The following is a 20,035-nucleotide window of genomic DNA, read 5'->3' as shown; positions in this document are numbered from 1 at the left end:
ATCTGGTGATGTCATAGCCATGGTAACGTTGCAGTGCAAGGCATCACCTTTTCTATGTTTAGATATACAAATACTTACCATTGTTTTACATTTACCTACAGTATTCAGTACAGTAACATGCTATACCGGTTTATAGCCCAGGAGATATAGCCTAGGTAAGGAGTGGGCTATAGCATCTATGTTTGTGTAAATGTACTCTATGATGTTTGTACAATGACAAAATCACCTAACAACACATATCTCAGAATGTATCCTTGTCATTGCATAACTCATTACTGTATTTGTGTCATCCTCAATTTCTTTCATCAGCCTTTTAGAGTTTTCATTGTACAGATCTTTCACCTCCTTAGTTAAACTTATTCCTCAGTAGTTTTTTTTTGATGCTCTTGTAAATGGGATTATTTTCTTAATTTCTTTTTCAGATAGTTCATTGTTAGTGGATAGAAATGCTACTGATTTTTTGTATGTTGATTTTGTATCCTGCAACTTTACTGAATTCATTTATTGTAATCGTTTTTTGGTAGAGTCTTTAGGGTTTTCTGTACATAAGATTTTGTATGTCTTCAACAAAAAGAGACAATTTCACTTCTTCCTTTCCTGTTTGGATTTCTTTTATTTCTTTTTCTTTTCTAATTGCTTTGGCTAGGACTTAAAACAGTACATTGAATAGAAGTGGTAAGAATGGGCATCCTTATCTCAGTCCTGATCAGAAGCTTTCAACTTCTCACCATTGAGCATAATGTTAGCTGTAGGCTTATCATATATGGCCTTTATTATGTTGAAGTACATTCCTTCTATACCTTTGATGTTGAGAGTTTTTATTATGAAACTATTGAATTTTGTTAAATGCTTTCTCTGCATCTATTGAGATGATTATATAATTTTTATCCTTCATTCTGTTAATACAATGGATCACATTTATTGATTTGCACATGTTGAACTGTTGTTACATCTCAGGGATGAATCTCACTTCATCGTGGTGAATGATCCTTTTACTGTACCATGGAATATGGTTTGGTAGTGTTTTTGTTTGTTTGTTTTTTGTTTTGTTTGTTTTTGAGACCGAGTCTTGCTGTGTCACCCAGGTTGGAGTGCAGTGGTGCAGTCTTGGCTCACTGCAACCTCTGCCTCCTGGGTGCAAGCAATTCTCCTGCCTCAGCCTCCTGAGGATCTGGGATTACAGGCATGTGCCACCACGCCTGGCTAATTTTTGTATTTTCAATAAATACAGGGTTTCCCCATGTTGGTTAGGCTTGTCTCAAACTCCTGGTCTCGTGATCTGCCCGCCTCGGCCTCCCACAGTGCTGGGATTACAGGCATGAACCACTGTACCAGCTGCTGATGTTTTTATTGATAATTTTTGCGTCTGTATTCAGGAATATTTACCTGTAATTTTCTTTTCTTTTAGTGTCTTTGTCTGCCTTTAATTTCAGGGTAATGCTAACCTTGTAAAATGAATTTGATGTATTCCCTCCTCTTCAATGTTTTGACAGCTTGAAAAGAATTGGTATTCTGCATTAAATGTTTGGTAGAAATTCGCAGTGATGCCATCTGGTACTGGGTTTTTATTTGATAGGAGGAAACTTTTTATTACTGATTCAATCTTCTTACTCTTTTTTGGCCTGTTCAGATTTTCAGTTTCTTCATTATTCAGTCTTGGTAGGTTACATGTTTCTAGGAATTAATCCATTTCTTCTAGTTATCCAATGTGTTCTCATTTTGCTGTGTGGTTATTCTGAGGATTGCAAAAAAACACAATAGGCTATCTTAAAGTGATAACAATTTAATTTTTACTGCGTGCCTGAACTCCACACTTTCACTCTCCCTGCTCTCACTATTTATGTTCTTAATGTCACAAATTACATGTGTTTATAATGTGTATCTCTTAGCAAATTATTGTAGCTATAGTTGTTTTTATTAGTTTTGTCTTTTAACCTGTATACTAGAGATATAATTGATCAATAACCTGCTATTACAGCATTAGAGTGATTTGAATTTGACAGTGCTTTTACTAGTGATTTTTATGCTTTGTTTTTCCTTCAGCTTGAAGAACTTTCTTTAGCTTTTCTTGTAAGGTAGTGGCAATAAACTCCTTCACCTTTTGTTTGTCTGAGAAAGTCTTTATTGCCCCTTTGTTTTTGAAAGATAGCATTGCTGAGTATAGTATTCTTGGCTGACAGTTGTATTTTTCTTTCGGGATTTTGACTATATATTCCACTTTCTTCTTGCCTACTAGGTTTCTGTTGAAAACTTCATTGATAGTCTAATATGGGCTCTCTTGTATGTAACAAGCTACTTTTCCCTTGATGCTTTTAAAAATCTTTGTCTTTAACTTTTGACAATTTGATGTCAATGTGTCTGCATTAGTCCATTCTGCATTGCTATAAAGGAATATTTGAGACTGGGTAATTTATAAAGAAAAGAGACATATTTGGTTCATAGTTCTGCAGGCTGTAAAAACATGGTGCCAGCAACTACTCAACTTCTGTTGAGGCCTCAGGAAGCTTACAATCATGGTGGAAGGCAAAGGCGGAGCAGGTGAGTCACATGGTGAGAGAGGGAGCAAGAGAGAGGAGGAGGTACCAGGCCCCTTTAAACAACCAGTGTGAACTAACAGAGTGAGAAGTCACTCATTACCATGGGGAGGGCACCAAGCCATTCATGAGGGATCTGCCCCCATGACCTAACAGCTTCCACCAGGCCCTACCTCTAACAATGGAGATCACATTTCAACATGAGATTTGGAGGGGACAGACATCCAAACTATGTCATATGCCCCCAAATCTCATGTTCTTCTCACACTGCAAAATATAATCATCCCTTCTCGATAGTACCCTAAAGGCTTAACTTATTCCAGTGTTAATTCAAAAGTCCCAAATCTGAATTCCAAAGTCTCATCTGAGACTCAAGGCAAGTTCTTTCCACCTATGAACCTGTAAGACAAAATGAAAGTTATTTACTTCCAAGATATAATGTGGTACAAACATGGGGTAAACATTCCCATTCTGAAAGGAAGAAATTGGCTAAAAGAAAGGAGCAGTGGGTCCCACAATTTAAAGCTCCAAAACAATCTTTGACTGTGTGCCACATCCTGGGCACACTGGTATGCCAGATAGGCTAGCAAAGCCTTGAGCAGCTCTGCCCCTCTGGTTTTGCAGGTTGCAGCCCCCGTGGTTGCTCTCAAGGGTTGGAGTTGAGTGCCTGTGGCTTTTACAGGCTCAGGGTGAAATCTGCCAGTGGCTCAGCCCTTCTAGGGTCTGGAGGGTGGGTTCATTCCCACAGCTCCCCTGAGCAGTGCTCTCAGGTGGACCATTTGTGGGGACTCCAGTCCCATATTTCCCTTCAGTGCTGCCTTAGCAAGTCTGTTGCAGGAGCACAGCCTTTGCAGGGAGCTTCTGCATGGGCACCCACACTTTCTCATACATCCTCTGAAATCCAGGTGGAAGCTGCCAGACCTCCTTCATTCTTGCATTCCACATGCCTGCAAGCTTAGCACCACATGGAAACTACAAAGGCTTATGGCCTATGTCCTCTGAAGCAGTGGCCTGAGCTGTATTTGGGGCCCTTTGAGCCCTGGTGAGAGCTGGAACAGCCAGGATGTGGGGAGCACTCCTGAGGTGGTGCAGGGCAGTGACACCCAGGTCCCCAAAACCATTCTTTCATCCTAGGCCTCTGGGCCTGTGATGAGAGGGGCTGCTTCAAAGATTTCTGAAATGCCTTCAGAGCCTTTTCCCCATTGCGTTGGCTATTAGCATCTGGCTTCCTTTTAGTCATGCTAATCTCTCTAGCAAATGGTTGCTCCACAGGCCACTTGAATTCCTTTCCTGAAAATGTTCTTTTGTTCTCTACCACATGGCTAGGCTGTAAATTTTCCAAATTTTTATATTGTGCTTCAATTTTCAATATAAGTTTCAAACTTAAGTCATTTCTTTGCTCCTATATCTAATTGTAGACTGTTAAAAGCAGCCACCTCACTTCTGGAGCATTTTACTGCTTACAAATTTCTTCTGCTTGATACCCTAGGACAGCACTCTTAAGTTCAGACTTCCACAGATCCCTAAGGGCATGGACACAGTGCAGCCAAGTTCTTTGCTAGGGTGTCACATGGGTGACCTTTACTCTATTTTCCAGTAACTTCCTCATTTTTATCTGAGACCTCATCAGCCTGTCCTCTGTCTCTATCTGAGATCTCAGCAGCATGTCCTCTGTCTATATTTCTGTTGGCATTTTCATCACAACCACTTAAGTCTCTGAGAAGTTCTGCTTTCCCTTGTTTTCCTATTTTCTTCTGAGCCCTCCAAACTCTTCCAATCTCTGCCCATTGCCCAGTTCCAAAGCTACTTTTACATTTTCAAGTACCTTTATAGCAGTACCTCACTATTTGTTTCCAACTTTCTGTGTTAATCTATTTTGTGTTGCTTATAAAGGAATACTTAAGGCTGGGTAATTTATAAAGAAAAGACGTTTATTTGGCTTATAATTCTGCAGACTAAAAAGCATGACACCAGCATCTGTTTACCTTCTGATGAGGGCCTCAGGAAGCCACCAATCATGGTGGAAGGCCAAGGGGGAGCAGGTGAGTCACATGATGAGAGAGGAAGTGAGAGAAAGAGGATGAGACGCCAGGCTCCTTTAGATAGCCAGCTCTTCTGTGGACAAAAAGTGAGAACTCACTCATTGCCAAGCCATTCATGAGTGAGCTGTCCCGTGACCCAGATAGTTCCCACCAGGCCCTACCTCCAGCAATGGGGATCACATTTCAACATGAGATTCGGAGGGAACAAACATCCAAACTATATAAGTGTCTAAGTATGGGACTGTGGAACTCTGAATTTTTCTTATTTGTTGTCCTTTGGGTTTCTTGGATCTGGATTTCTATGTCCTTCCCCAGGCTCGGGAAGTTTTTTGTTATTATTTCTTCGAATATGTTTTCTATTCCTTTCACTTTTCCTTCTGCAATTTTGATAATGGGCATATTGTTCTGTTGATGGTATCTCATAAGTTCCATAAGCTATCTTCACTCCTTTTCATTTTTTTTCTTTCTGCTCCTCACATTGGATGATTATCAGTGACCTGTTCTCAGGTTTACTTATTCACTTCCACTTGATATAGTCTGCCATTGAACCCCTCTATTGAATTTTTTCAGTTCTCTTACTGTATTTTTCGGCTATATGATTTGTTGGGTACTTTTTTATACTTTCTTACTGTCTTTTGTTGAAATTCTGTTTGTTCTTGCATTATTCTCCTGACCTTGGTGAGCATCTTTATGATCATTATTTTGAATTGCCTCTTGGAAAAACCACATATCTCCATTTCAGTAGGATTGGTTTCTGGAGATTTGTCTTATTCTTTTATTTGGAACATATTTTCCTATTCATTTTTTTTTTAACTTTCTGTGTTGATTTCTGTACATTGAGTAAGACAGTAACCTCTCCCAGTCTTGTCAAAGTGGCCCTCATGTAGGAGATCTTACCAATTCATACAGCCAGAAATTATAATGTGTCTCTCAAATCTCTGTGTTTGTACAATCTGATATCTCTGTTTTTGGTGGCCCCAGAAGATTAAGATGTGCCGAGTCTTGTTAGTACCATGAGAGCAGTAAGACAGAAGCCACGCTCTCTAGATGCAGCTGAAAATGTTAGGGTGTTAGATGCATGTTCCAGTTCCTTCTATCCTCAGGGTGAAGCTGAGAGCAGGTATTTATCCCTTACTGCACTAAAGCAGGCATTATCTATCTGCACTAAGGCAGGCATTTATCTCTCTCTACTCTAAGCCAGGGAGAAGCTCTGTGGCAAATACCTATACTACTGTCATTCAGACTACATCCTCTGAGGGTATGGCACTGGGAGTGGGCCCGTTGTATGTCTACCTTTTTGTTTTCTGTGGTCTAGAGAGACTTGAAAATCCACAGCCAAATCAGCTTCCAGAGCTGGGTGGCTAAGGAGGTAGTCCTTGTATGAGAGCTGTAGGAGTTATGTCACTTGATGAGTGGACAAACTACTTTTAGGAAGCTTCTGTAGACTTGGAGTTATTGCTAGGGCAAGCTAGGGGAGAAGTCTTGGCAAGTACCAAGCTCTCATTTAGGCTGCCAGAGGTGTATTGTTTGCCTGCCCCGTAATTCCCTGATGCAAGTTAGTTAGAAGCCAGACCATCAAGTATTCACTGGGAGAATGTATAGAGAAATCCTTATTAGTGAAAACCAGAACTGTGTGTTTCAGCACTTTCTCCGCACTGCTTCCAAGAAGTGTAGTCCCTGGAACTGCTTGCACTCCTATTTAAAACCACCTCTTAGTATTGTGATTTGGGAAGATTCTCATATGAGACTCTTATATTCCTAATCCTTTCTGTCCCTAGAGCTACGAGGTTTAAAATGCAGTCCCTCAAGTAGAAGTTATAAAAGTTAGGGCGCTTGATGCATGGAAAAGTTTTTCCAGGAGGAATTGGTAGACTGTAGTTATTGATGGAGTGAGCCAGGGGAATAGGCTTGGGGGCTGCCAAACTCCCGTTTAGGCTGCCAGGGGTTATGTTTGTCAGCCCAGTTAATTCCCTGATGCAGGCTTGTATGAAACTCAACTGGTAACAGCAGCAGTTGACAGAGTACATTGGCAAACCCCTTCCAGGCAGAAACTGGGAGCTTTGAGTTGTAGGCCCTTCTCTATCCTGATCCTTGGGGATGAAGCCTCTGTAAGTGCCTACACACCCATGTATAATCACCTCTTTGTTCTGTGGTCTAGGGAGACTCGGGTATGCCTAATCACTTCTGCTCCTAGAGGCAGGTGAATTCAGAGCCACACTGTGGGGAATCTTAGAGTTAGGGTGCTAAATATGAGGTCCAAACCCTTCTCTCCTCAGGGAGAGAATAGGTGTTGGGGATGCCTTCTTAATTGGATGGCACAGTTCCTGGGGTGAGGTTTGGACCTGAGTGTGCCTCAGCTTTTCCTACCTAGTCAATGTGGATATTTTCTCAGTTACCAGATACAGAAGAGTCTCTCAACTTGTTTCTGACTTTCCCTCAGAGGGAATTGATCTGTGTCAATTAATCACTTCTCGGAGGGAATTGATTAGCATGTCCCTGCGTGGAGGGAGAGTCAGAAGCCCACCATGTTCGTGGGCTCCAATTATTATTCTTATTGGAAATGTTACATTGACTCAGTTTTGGGCATTACCGTAGTAGAAATTGCATTGCATAATATTGTTATTTTGGGATCTTTGTCCCAGAGGCTATTTGGAGGCTCCAAACTGTTTAGAAGACCTGGACAGCCAGAAAGTCATTAGTCCTATCCAAAATGAAGCAATTTGTACAGGAAAAACAGATATTTTATGGAAGAACTGTGAGTTTCTGGTAAATCGAATGTGTCGTCTTGAAAGCCTCATTCAGTCCTTGAAGATGAACATCTTCCGGCTGCAAACTGAAAAGGATTTGAATCCTCAGAAAACAGGTATAGAGATAAGAATCATCAGAAATGTGGTCCTGTGTAGGTGCTTGGTTTTCTTTACTGACCTTCTTTCTGCTGCTTCATGCCCCTCTTGTGCTGTCTGGTAGCTTTTCTGAAAGATCGACTGAATACAGTACAGGAAGAGCATTCTAAGGACCTGAAGCTGTTGCATCTTGAAGTTATGAATTTGCGCCAGCAACTGAGAACTGTAAAAGAGGAAGAAGACAAGGCACAAGATGAGGTGCAAAGATTGACTGCCACTCTGGAGATTGCCTCGCAAACAAAGGTTTGAGTCTAAGAGTTCTGAAGTGTAAACACACTGTTAGGTGTTAGCTGGAGGAGGCAACAGACCTATGACACTGACTTTTAAAAATAGGTGATGTCGATATGAGGATTCTTGGCATTTGACATTTGGCATGTTGATTTGAGGATTCTTGGCCTATTAGATTTGCACTGTACAACTCTTACCCCATACAAGTGATGGTGTGGGTCCAGAGGTATGAGATAGAGCCTGTGCTCTTCAGGAACTCATATGCTAGTTGGGAGAACAAGCCACAGCATGAAAAATTCAAAAGGGAAAAAATAAGTATAGAAAGTGTTACAGAACAGTATAGTATAGGACAAAAAGTGAATATTGCCAAGTAAGGGCTTTGTGTTCAGACATGTTTGAGAGGGTGAGGATGCCCTATCTGGAATAGATTAGGCAGGCTTCAGGGAAGGGATAGGACCTTTAGAAGCAAAGTGTAGGGGTGAGGACACTTCAAGGAGCACACGCAGAGGCAGCAAAGAATAAGGACTACTTGGAAAAGAAACTAACAATGTTGTTCTCCCTTCATGGGCTAGGCAATGTAATAGATGTCCCATGTGTTATTTTGTGTAATCTTTGCAAAATCTTGTGAATAGGATATTATTGTCCCCATTTTTTAACAATGATAGTACTGGGTCCCTGGGATAAATCACTTGTCCAAGATCACACATGCCTGTTATCTTCTTGTTACCCAGGTTTGAACCTGGATCTTTCTACTGGGTACAGCTAGGAGAAATATATAAACTAGCCTTACAAGAGTGAAGATTTGTTTGTGGGAAATAAGTTGGATATTAGCTAGCAATGACATTATAGAGCATCTGAAAATCAGGAATAATTAGTAGTTGGGGTTGATCCTATGGGAAGTGATTAAGATTTTTGATATGGAAGTGACATAATGAAAACAGGAAAACAAATTTAGCAATATAGAGGGAGAGAAACTGGTGGCAGGGAAACCAATTAGGAATCCATAGCATTATTTGAGGCATGAGCCAAATTAGGTCTGATCTAGGGTTGTGGCATTTTGAAAGGAAAGAGGAATGTTCTGTAAAAAAAAAAAAAAAAGATATGCTAGAATATGGTACTGGGAAGGACTGAAGGCAGTAAATAAAGAAGGCAAAGATGGTTCTGAGGTTTTACATCTGAGATTGTGGTGCCATTTATCTTAATAGAGAATAAGTAGGGAAAGCTGTGTTTTTCATCCTCAGCTTGTAAGCACGAATAATATTTGAAGCTGGAAAAAATAGAGTTCTTTAAAAAATTAAGAATATATCCTGTAAGTAAAATGTCTGTCAATTGCCAGATTGACCTCTAATTATTGAATTTTATATAGGAGGTGGGTGCAAGTAATCACTTTATGATATAAAAGAGGAAATTATAGAAATCATGTATCAAAGTAATAAAATAGCTTTCCTGTTAAATAACTCATGGTAATAATTACTTCAGACTTATAACAAAGACTATTTATAACCATATTAAAAATAGCATTTATAGGTTGCCAGAAAAAAACCTGATTTGATCTGATATACCGATAGACAATTTCTTCCTGTCATTTCAGATTATTTAGAATCTTTTCTCCTTCTACTTTTAGAAGAATGCAGCCATTGTTGAAGAGGAACTGAAGACCACAAAACGTAAAATGAACCTTAAAATTCAAGAGGTAAGACAAAAAGATGGAGGGTGGAGGAGGTGTTGGAATTGCAGAGGGGAAATCAAGAAAGCAGAAAGAGAGAATGAAAAGAAACCTTTGAAGAAGAAAATATGTGACTATGTAGTAGGAAGACTTTAAAAATATGCCACATTGAATTCAAGTGAAAGTGCCTGCCCTTACATGACATTAAGACTTCCTTTTACCTCAATACTGGCATGAAACTAGAAATAAAAAATAAATGCTTTGTGAGCCAGGAAGGAATAGTTACCACTTGTGGCTGCCCATATACTAGAATTAAGTGGACATTTTCATGCAAAGGCCTTTTAAAGTTGTATTTAAAATAAAAAACTATTAATAAGTCTGTTCATCTAATTTTACCTTAAACTTTCATTTCAGCTTGTTTTGAGTAGATAGCAGATTGGGAAATATGAAGTAGGTGGCTGCTAAAAGCTGTTGGACTAAAAATTTGCAGCTGAAAACAGTGGAAGAATCAGTAGAATTGCTAACTCAATGTACTCTGGCGGTGGCCTGAAACCTCAATATTCCCTGACATAATAGTATTAATAATTGATGTTCAAATCAAATGGGTCAAATTATATTTAAAAGATTCTGTTAATACAAAATAGAGAAGTAGACATACTTTTTAGGAAAATTCTTATGCAAAACTATTTTTAAGGTTATAAATTTTAGTGCTTAGGTGGTAAGCATAGGTATTTGGAAAATTGCATTATATTAAGTACTTTATTTGCCAGTAATTACTGATAAAAGCTTGATTGTTCATAGTTAGAATGTATTAAGTTTATTTTTAAGATATTTTAATAGACTATTTTTAGGGCAGTTTTAGGTTCACAGAAAAATTATGCAGAAAACACAGAGTCCTGTATACCCCTCTCACCACTCCCGCAGTTTCACTGTTATTAATATCTTGCTTTAGTATGGTACTTTTGTAACATTTGATGAGCCAATATTGAGCCATCATTTAGTGAAATATGTTAAGATTCACTATCCATCATGCTGTTAAGTTCTATGGGTTTGACAAATGCATAACGCCATGTATTTATCATTACAGGATCACACAGAATAGTTGTACTGCCCTAAAAATGCCCTGTGCTTCACCTACCCATCCCTCCTCATGTCTTCCCCTGAGCCCCTGACAACCACTGATCTTTTTTTTTTTTTTTTTTTGAGACAGAGTCTGGCTCTGTTGCCCAGGCTGGAGTGCAGTGGCTGGATCTCAGCTCACTGCAAGCTCCGCCTCCCGGGTTTATGCCATTCTCCTGCCTCAGCCTCCCGAGTAGCTGGGACTACAGGCGCCTGCCACCTTGCCCGGCTAGTTTTTTGTATTTTTTAGTAGAGACGAGGTTTCACCGTGTTAGCCAGGATGGTCTCGATCTCCTGACCTCGTGATCCGCCCGTCTTGGCCTCCCAAAGTGCTGGGATTACAGGCTTGAGCCACCGTGCCCGGCCAACCACTGATCTTTTTATCGTCTCTCTAGTTCTGTTATTATTGGAATCATACAGTATGTATGTAGTCTTTTTGTACTGGCTTCTTTTATAGCATATGGGCTTAAAGTTCCTTCATGTTTTTTCATGGTTCAGTAACTCATTTCTTTATATAGCTGAACAATATTCTATTGTAAGTACTGCAATTTGTTTATCCATTCACCTGTTGAAGGACATATTGGTTGCTTCCAGTTTTTGGCAATTATGAATAAAGCTGCTATAAACATTGTGTGCAGGTTCTTACATAGACATAAGTTTCCCACTCATTTGGGCAAATATAATACCCAGGAATGCAATTGCTGGATCATCTGGTAAGCCTATGTTTAGCTTTGTATGAAGCTGCTAACCTGTCTTACAAAATGACTGTATCGTTTGCATGCCCATCAGCAAGGAATAAGGGTTATGGTTGCTGCACATCCTCACCAGAATTTGGTCTTGTCAGTGTTTTGAATTTTTGCCATTCCAGTGGGCGTGTAGTGGTATCTTGTTTTGATTTTCAATCCCTAATGATATAATGACATTGAGAATCATCTCATGTGTTTATTTGCCGTCTGTATATCTCCTTTGGTGAGTTATCTGTTAGACTCCTACCCCATTTTGTAACTGGGTTATTTCTTATTGTTGTGTTTTAAGAGTTCTTTGTATATTTTGGATACCAGTCCTTTATCAAAGTTGTGTTATGCAGTTATTTTCCCCTACTCTGTAGCTTATCTTTTTATGCTCTTAGCTGTCTTTCACAGAGCAGGAACTTTTAATTTTAACGAAGTCCAGTATATCAGTTTTTTTCTTTCATGGATCATAATTTTAGAATTGTATCTAAAAAGTCTACAAACCCAAGTTGCTAAGATTTTCTCTTGTGTCATCTTCTAAGAGATTTTATAGGTTTTCATTTTACATTTAGGTCTGTGATCTATTTTGAGCTAATTTTTATGAAAGGTATGAGATCTGTATCTAGATGAATTTCTTCTTGGCATGTGGATGTCCAGTGTTTCCAGCACCATTTGTTGAAAAGACAATCCTTTGTCCTTTGGATTGCCATTTAACATTATTTTTTACTGGGGAAATCTTATTCTTAATTCTTGGTTCTATGGTAAAGTTTTGAATTTTGATTAAGCTCTGTCAAAGACTTGCAAAAGTGCTATGATAGTCAAACATGGGCATTCTGAGGGTATGTGAAAAAAAGAAAGGGTGTATTAGTTTGCTGGGCTGCCATGACAGAGTCCTAAAGACTTGGTGGTATAAACAGAAATTTATTTGTTGAAGTTCTGGAGGCTTGAAGTCCAAGATCGTGTTGTTAGCAAATTTGGTTTCTCCTGGCCTTTCTCCTTGGCTTGCAGGTGTCCGCCTTCTAACTGGGTCCTCACATGCTTTTCTATTTGTGTGTAGCCATCCCTGGTGTCTCTGTGTGCCCAAATCTCTTCTAATCAGGATATAGTCAGATTGCATTAGGGTACACCCCAATGGCTTCATTTTAATTTAATCACCTGTTGAAAGGCCCTGTCTCCAAAGAGAGTCTCATTGTGAGGTAGCAGATGTTCGGCTTCAACACAGGAATTTTGGAGGACATAATTCAGCCTATGACAGAGGGTTATCTACAGACAGAAGTGTGGTATTTATCTTCCTAAGACATATGAAATATATATAAAATAGATACAAAATCTGGATGTTATAAACATTAAATGGATTAACTGATTGCCCTTAATAGTACTTCAGAAACAAATACTTCAGTAGTAAAGGATTCTCTTTGTAATGTGCTTTTGTACAGCACATTATAGGTATATCATGTATAAAAGAGGAAAATGTCTCGGCCGGGCGCGGTGGCTCAAGCCTGTAATCCCAGCACTTTGGGAGGCCGAGACGGGTGGATCACGAGGTCAGGAGATCGAGACCATCCTGGCTAACACAGTGAAACCCTGTCTCTACTAAAAATACAAAAAACTAGCTGGGCGCGGTGGCGGGTGCCTGTAGTCCCAGCTACTCGGGAGGCTGAGGCAGGAGAATGGCATAAACCCGGGAGGCAGAGCTTGCAGTGAGCTGAGGTCCGGCCACTGTACTCCAGCCTGGGCGAGAGAGCGAGACTCTGTCTCAAAAAAAAAAAAAAAAAAAAAAGGAAAATGTCTCTTTTTAAAAGTGGCCGTTCTTTAAAAAGTGGCTAGCTGAATGCTTTCAAGCCTACATAATGGGGGTCACTAAAACAGAATTTAAAAGAGTGAAATATTTAATTATGAGTGAACTCTAGAGGTTGAATCACATTTGACAGTGATGCAACTAAAATTTAAACGAGTTGATTTCCTGGGTGAGTATTTTGAAACTTTCAAGGAATACATTATATCTTGGACAAATTGTAGTACATAATTTGATACAAAGTTTAGAAAAGTATATTAAGCTGCTATATTTGAGAAAGTAATTATAATCTGATACTAAAATCTGAAAAAATATAACCACAAATAAAATGGCTCATTCTTACATAAGATTGTAATATTTAACTTATCATTGGATAAGTAAGCAATTTCTAAGCTTAAAAAGAACGAAATTATAAAAAGGTCAATAGATTTGACCACATAAGAATACTTCTACATATAAAAAGCAAAACTAATAAAGCAGTAGTCCCTAATCTTTTTGGTGCTAGGGACCAGTTTCTTGGAAGACAGTTTTTCCATGGGGTTGGGGCAGTTGAGGGGAATGGTTTTGGGATGAAACCATTCCACCTCAAATCATCAGGCATTAGTTAGATTCTCATAAGAAGCGCGCAATCTAGATCCCTTGCATGCACCATTCACAATAAGGTTCACGGTCCTATGAGAATCTCATGCTGCCACTGATCTGACTGGAGGTGGAGCCCAGGCAGTAGGGCTGGTTCACCCACTGCCCACCTCCTGCTGTGTGGCCTGGTTCCTAACAAGCCATGGAGCAGTGCCAGTCTGTGGCCCCAGGGGTTGGGGACCCTTATAATAAGGTATTATAACACAAATAGGGAACGTGTTAATAGTTTTCCCTTTTAAAGAGTTTAACAGCCTGGGCAACATGGCAAAACCCCATTTCTACAAACAAACAAACAAAAAACAGCACAATGGTGTACACCTGTGGTCCCAGCTACTTAGGAGGCTGAGGTGGGAGGATCACTTGAGCCTGGGAGGTCGAGGCTGCAGTGATCATGCCACTGCAGCCTGGGCCACAGAGTGAGATCCCGTCTCCAAAACCCACCACCCCAAAACTTAAAACTGCCAGGCACAGTGACTCATACCTGTAAGCTCAGCACTTTAGGAGACTGAGGCAGGAGGATTGCTTGAGCCCAGGGGTGAGACCAGCCTTGGTAACAAAATGAGACCCTGGATCAACAACAAATTTTTTGAATTAGCTGGGCATGGTGGCACACTCCTTTAGTACCAGGTATTCAGGAGGCTGAGGTGGGAGGTTCACTTGAGCCTGGGGAGGTCAAGACTTCAGTGAGCCGTGGTTGCACCATTGCACTCATCCTGGCTGACACAGTGAGACCCAATCTCAAAAACAAAACAAAAACAAAAAAGTAAAATTGTCTTAAAATGCCCAAAAAACAATGGACAAAGGATAAGTATGACAGTTTATTACATAAATATATAAAGAGCTGATAACTATATTAGAAGATATTTAATCTCACAATAACCAAAGAAATCCAAAATTATTAAGATGTTAGTTTTCATTTATTAGATCAGAAGAGATTTAAGAAAATTTTAATACATAGTACTGACGAGATTTATTCAAATACTATTGATAAGGTAATAATTGGAAAATTATGAAGGTAATAATTGGAAAAAATGATTCTTATAGGAATTTATCCTTAGGAAATAATCAGAAATGTAAGGAAAGACCTGCTCACAAGTATATTCAGGAGAGCAGCATTTACAATAGTGAAAAATTGGAAAAACCTACATGTCAAATATCAAGGATATGATTAAAAACGTTATAGAGCATTTCCAAAATGAGCAATCTTGTAACAGTTTTATCCCAAGACATTTTTTACCTTTTACCTTTTAAAAAACATTCTAAAAATTATAAAATATGTTATCCATAGAGGAAAAAATGTGTACAATTTAGAAAACAGGTATAGTGTACTCTTAATGTCATCTACACTGGAGTTTTAAAATAGAATTTCTTTCAGTTTCACATCACTTCTTAAAAGGAATAGCATTCTCTGCAATTCCCATTTCAATTGGAAAGGATCTCTTTACCTAATAATAAAAGAGACTCTTAACCTTCTTTATGTTTTATGTGATTCTTTTTATAGTCATTTATTGACAAAAATAAGGTCAGTGTGCCTCCAAAATAGGGAAGAAAACAAAAAGTGTGTTTTTCTACTCTCACATACCTCACAGCAGAACACTTCTGACACCCGACAACACACCAAGAAATTCTCTTCTTCAGTGGACATCAGTTGAGTGTCCTGTAATTCAATTCAGTCCTTACACTATCTACCCTGAAGACAGGTGAGGACTCAGTCTCACAAGATTGCCCCCCACTTTAGACGCCAGTTGCAAGCCCCAAGTTGTCCTTCTGACTGACTTGCAAAAAATCGGTGTTCCCATGATGCCCCTCAACAAGTTTAAATAATTTGCTAGAACAGCTCAGAGAATTCAAACACTTCACTTACATTTGCCCATTTGTTATAGAGGACATTACAAAGGATACAGCTGAGCAGCCAGATGGAAGAGATGCATAGGGCAAGGCATGTGGGAAGGGGCGCAGGCCCTTTCTGGGGCTCACCGCCTTCCAGGCACCTCCATGTGTTTTGCTGTCCAGAAGCACTCTGAACCCAGTTCTTTTGAATTTTTATGGAGGCCTCATTACATAGGCATGATTGATTAAATCACTGGCCATTGACGATCAACTTACCTTCCAGCCCTTCTCCCCTCATTAGAGGTTGAGAGGAGGGGCTAGAAGTCCCAGTCCTCTAATCATGCTTTGATCTTTCTGGGGACCAGCCCCCATCCACAGCTACCTATCTTCCCTCACCCCCAGCCAATCAGTCATTAGCACACAAAAGATGCTCTTCTGAGGTGATTCCAAGTTTTTTATGAGCTATGTGCCAGGAACCAGGGTCAGAGGTGAAATAATATATTTCTTATTATATCACAATATCACAGTACCCAAATTCTTGGAGTGTCGGTTTGGTCTGCTACTTAATGGTTACTTCATTATTTGTTTAGACCTCTAAATTCCAAAATTGAATGAAAACAGTTTTCAGTAATGTTTATAATACTGCAAGATAAAAAATATATAGATAAATCAAAATACAGGAAAATAAGAGTTGAAAAATAAAGTCAGAAAATATAGAAATACAAAAAATAGTAAGGTAAGATACTAGTGTTTTCCAAACTTTTTTTGACAATCCATTGTTGAACATGTATTTTACACTACAACACACGTACATATACACAAACATTTCACAAAGCAGCACTTACCCTTACTACTTGCTATGCACTCTGATATTTTATTTCTACTCTTTTATTTTTTCCTTTTTCTGAGTGCTGCTTTCAATTTACTAATGGATTTTGACCTCCATTTTAGAAAACAGACCTAAATTATAGGAGGATGAGTGCAATACGTTTGATCTACATTCCTTAGGAGGTAATCCTAGGCCTTCTGGGGAGAAACAAAAGCATGTTTCTGAGTAGTCATAAATGAATTAAGACTGGGGGTGAGATGGCATGTCTGATAAACTTCTCAGGTAACTTTGATCTTTGTTAAACTAGTATGATGTTAAATTGGTCTTGCCTAACTGTAATGTTGCTTTATAGCTAAGGAGACAACTGGCTCAGGAGAAGTACCTTAGGGAATCTTTAGAGAAATCAGCGTCAGCCATGCTCCTCAAAATACAAGAAATGGGATCAGCAGTGGAGGTAGAACGAAAACAGGTAGAAAGATTTCTTCTCCTTATGTATGTTTGGGAAGTGAAACCAAACAAAAACTGGTATTTTACCTATACACTTAAAATTTTACTAATTTCCTCTAGATTTGTTAAAATATTTACTTTTTGTTAGCTATATGTTAACAATGTTACTACAGTTTTTTTTTTTTTAAGTTAGTGCAAACTAAGAAAGACCCTAATGTCATTATTCAAAACTCTTAATTTATGAATCAGAGAGCTAAGGACCAGAAAGGTTAATTTACCTCAGGCTTTATAGAGGTGAACTCTTGGCTCCTAAAAGAAAGATAAATATTTTTCCATTATACCATACAATCTCTGTTATAGACATTGATTTTGAAAGGCATTGCCCTGGTCTCATGCTGTGTATGTCTGCCATGGATAGAAAATAAAGACTAATGCGATCTAACACTGGAAGCAAGGAATATCAATAAGTAAAACAATTAGGACTATATTTACACTGCTGTTTTCAGTTATCATTATTTTAACATATTTTGGCCTTCATATTTATTTGAAGTACCTACAAATAATTTAGAATACTTTAACTGAGTAAATTCATATTTTCATTTTTAATATAATTGGATGACATAATCTTTATTATTTTAACGAATGGAAAAAGTTTCCCTTCATAACTGAATTATAACAAGGATTCTACTTTAGGAATTTGCAAATGATCCTTTGTTGCCATAACTTGCAATGCCAATATGGTAGCCATTAGCCACATATGGCTGTTTAAATTAAATAAAAGATTTATTTCTTCATACACTAGCCACATTCAGGTGCTCCATAGCCACTTGTGGCTAATGGATTGTTGCACTGGAAAGTGCACAGAAGGTTCTATTGGATGGCACTGCTCCAAGACCACATTCTGTTGAGATTTTAGCTATAACATAGACTAACTTCTCGTTGCTTCTCAGTGACATTAAGATTGGAATGTTGCCTTATACATGTGCTATAAGACAACTTATTAGAAATCTTTATCTTATAGAAAAGGAGTTTTTCTTATACAATTTCAGGTGCACATTTTGCAGCAAAACTGCATTGCTCTACATGATTCTATACAGAGCACTCAAGAACTACTGGCCCAGGAACAACAAAAAAAAGAAGAGTTGAAGACTGCTACTTCACAGCTCAAATCTGATCTAAGTATGAAAATAGATGCTAGAAATCACCTTCTTGTGAGTTTTTTGAGATTTCATGGAAAAACTCTTAAGATCCCAAATTCTTGAAGTGGCCCGTGTTATTGGTATTTCCCACAGTGCTGTATGGAAAACATTGGAGATTTCCCTTCTACCTGTAGTACTGAGACAGAGAAGGAATGTTGTTAATAGTATATTTGACCCTCTTAATTGTAAACTATTCCTTATTTGTTTTTTTCCAGCTTGTTTGTGGACCTGGGAATATTTGGTTTCTAGACATCTGGCTTGAATATTGGGCAAAAAAGTAAAACAATAGATTGAATATTGGACAATAAAATATTAATAAGGAAGTAAGGCCCTGAATCCTTGATAACTTATGGATTCTGTCAGTTCATCATGTCAGATTCTCCATTCTTCATGTTATCAATCTATTTTTATTAACTTATATTTGTAGAGATGGATAGTTGTACCTTAAAGAGAGCTTAGATTAATCTCTTTTTATAGATGAGTCCTCAAGATGACAGAGCTGGGAAATGAAAGAGCCTAGACTTGATCCGAAGGTGTTTGGTCATGTTCTAACCCATCAGCCTTTTATCATATTACTGTTGCTAGTACTTCATTATAAAGCAGTTTCCAGATAGTCTCAATGACAGAGGTCATTGAGATATAAGGGCAGTGCTTCATGTGATTAATACATCATGGTTTACATCGAACTTTCACATAAATTATTTCATTCAATACTCAAAGCTGTCCTTCCAGACTTACAAAAGGAAAAAATGGCAAAGTAAGACCTAGAACTGGATCTTCTAACTCCAAGCTAGTGTACTCTCCAGTTCACCTTCTGTGCTCTGTGGCTGTAATGGGGGCAGAGAATACCAAAAAGGAAATGGAAATTATAAAAAATATAGAGCAGGAGTAATCTATTCAATGTTTTGACTTACTGCTTTTAGCAGAAAATATTCCCTTTTCTTATAGTAGTGAATTACTGTGTGAAGTTCTCACTGACAATGCCCCTGGATAATTTTCTGTCTTCCTGTAATTGTGTGCCTACAAAAATATATGTACATTTTATGGTGCTGCCACATTATCTCATTTGAGCACTGCAACAACCTGTGAGAAAGATAAGAAAATACACACATTCTATAGAAGATGTAAAAGGGGGCTGGGCACAGTGGCTCACGCCTGTAATCCCAGCACTTGGGGAGGCCAAGGCAGGTGGATCATGAGGTCAGGAGATTGAGAGCATCCTCGCTAACACAGTGAAACCCCATCTCTACTAAAAATACAAAAAAATTAGCCAAGTGTGGTGGCACGCACCCGTAGTCCCAGATATTCAGGAGGCTGCCAACTACTTGGGAGGCCGAGGTTGCAGTGAGCCGAGATTGTGCCATTGCACTCCAGCCTGGGCGACAGAGCAAGACTCCATTTAAAAAAAAAAAAAAGAAGATACAAAAGGATCTACACTGACTGTACCCAAAGACCCACAGCAAGTAGAATTAGAATAGCTGGGCCTAAAACAGGTATCTATTAGTTGGCCCTCTGAATTTTTATGTTACTTTCTTGTTGGATTAATGCTTTATTTTTGAATTTTATAAAGAATTTGTGCAACACTATTAAAAAACCAAGATTAAAACAACAATTCAAACTGACATGAGGAAAAGGAAGCCCGTCTGAATGCCAACTAGGTGCATAATACTGGATTATAGACTTGACATATATGCAATTTTATTACTTTAAGGTACAAGTAGTTATTCAAGCTACATTAATAAAAGGAATGCCTTTAAATATTTGCTTCAATGAATTTAAACATGTAATTAAGTTTATTAACAATAAGCAGATTATATACAGATTTATAGTACTTACCATGAATAAATTGTTCTTCCAAGTAAGATAAACACTCCCCTTTCATTCTTACTTTGATTAGTAGAATTTTCCCAAGGTCATATAGTTCATCTTTTTTCTCCTTCATGTGTTTTAAATTAGAGTTTATTCTGTTGAATTGTGGATTCATATGTTCAAAAAGTATAGTTTTTCTAAGGTATATCCTATATAAAATGTCCCTTTTCATATGTTTTATAATTTCTGGCTTTAGAATATTTA

General features: G+C 38.5%; 1 protein-coding gene across 2 annotated transcripts in view; it reads left to right on the top strand.

Annotated features, from left to right (window-relative positions):
- Positions 1–20,035, top strand: part of CCDC150 (coiled-coil domain containing 150) — a 95,485-nt gene that overhangs the window by 12,207 nt on the left and 63,243 nt on the right. For both annotated transcript variants that reach the window (XM_033230783.1, XM_033230782.1), the window contains 5 exons: positions 7,219–7,439; positions 7,544–7,722; positions 9,332–9,400; positions 16,669–16,785; positions 17,813–17,942. In XM_033230783.1, the coding sequence (XP_033086674.1) occupies positions 7,352–7,439; positions 7,544–7,722; positions 9,332–9,400; positions 16,669–16,785; positions 17,813–17,942 (583 nt within the window). In that variant the 5' untranslated portion in view covers positions 7,219–7,351. The remainder of the gene's footprint in view (positions 1–7,218; positions 7,440–7,543; positions 7,723–9,331; positions 9,401–16,668; positions 16,786–17,812; positions 17,943–20,035) is intronic.

This window comes from Trachypithecus francoisi, unplaced genomic scaffold, assembly GCF_009764315.1.
Source record: "Trachypithecus francoisi isolate TF-2019V2 unplaced genomic scaffold, Tfra_2.0 Lachesis_group13, whole genome shotgun sequence".
NCBI lineage: Eukaryota > Metazoa > Chordata > Mammalia > Primates > Cercopithecidae > Trachypithecus > Trachypithecus francoisi.
This window is presented reverse-complemented; position numbering and strand designations above follow the sequence as displayed.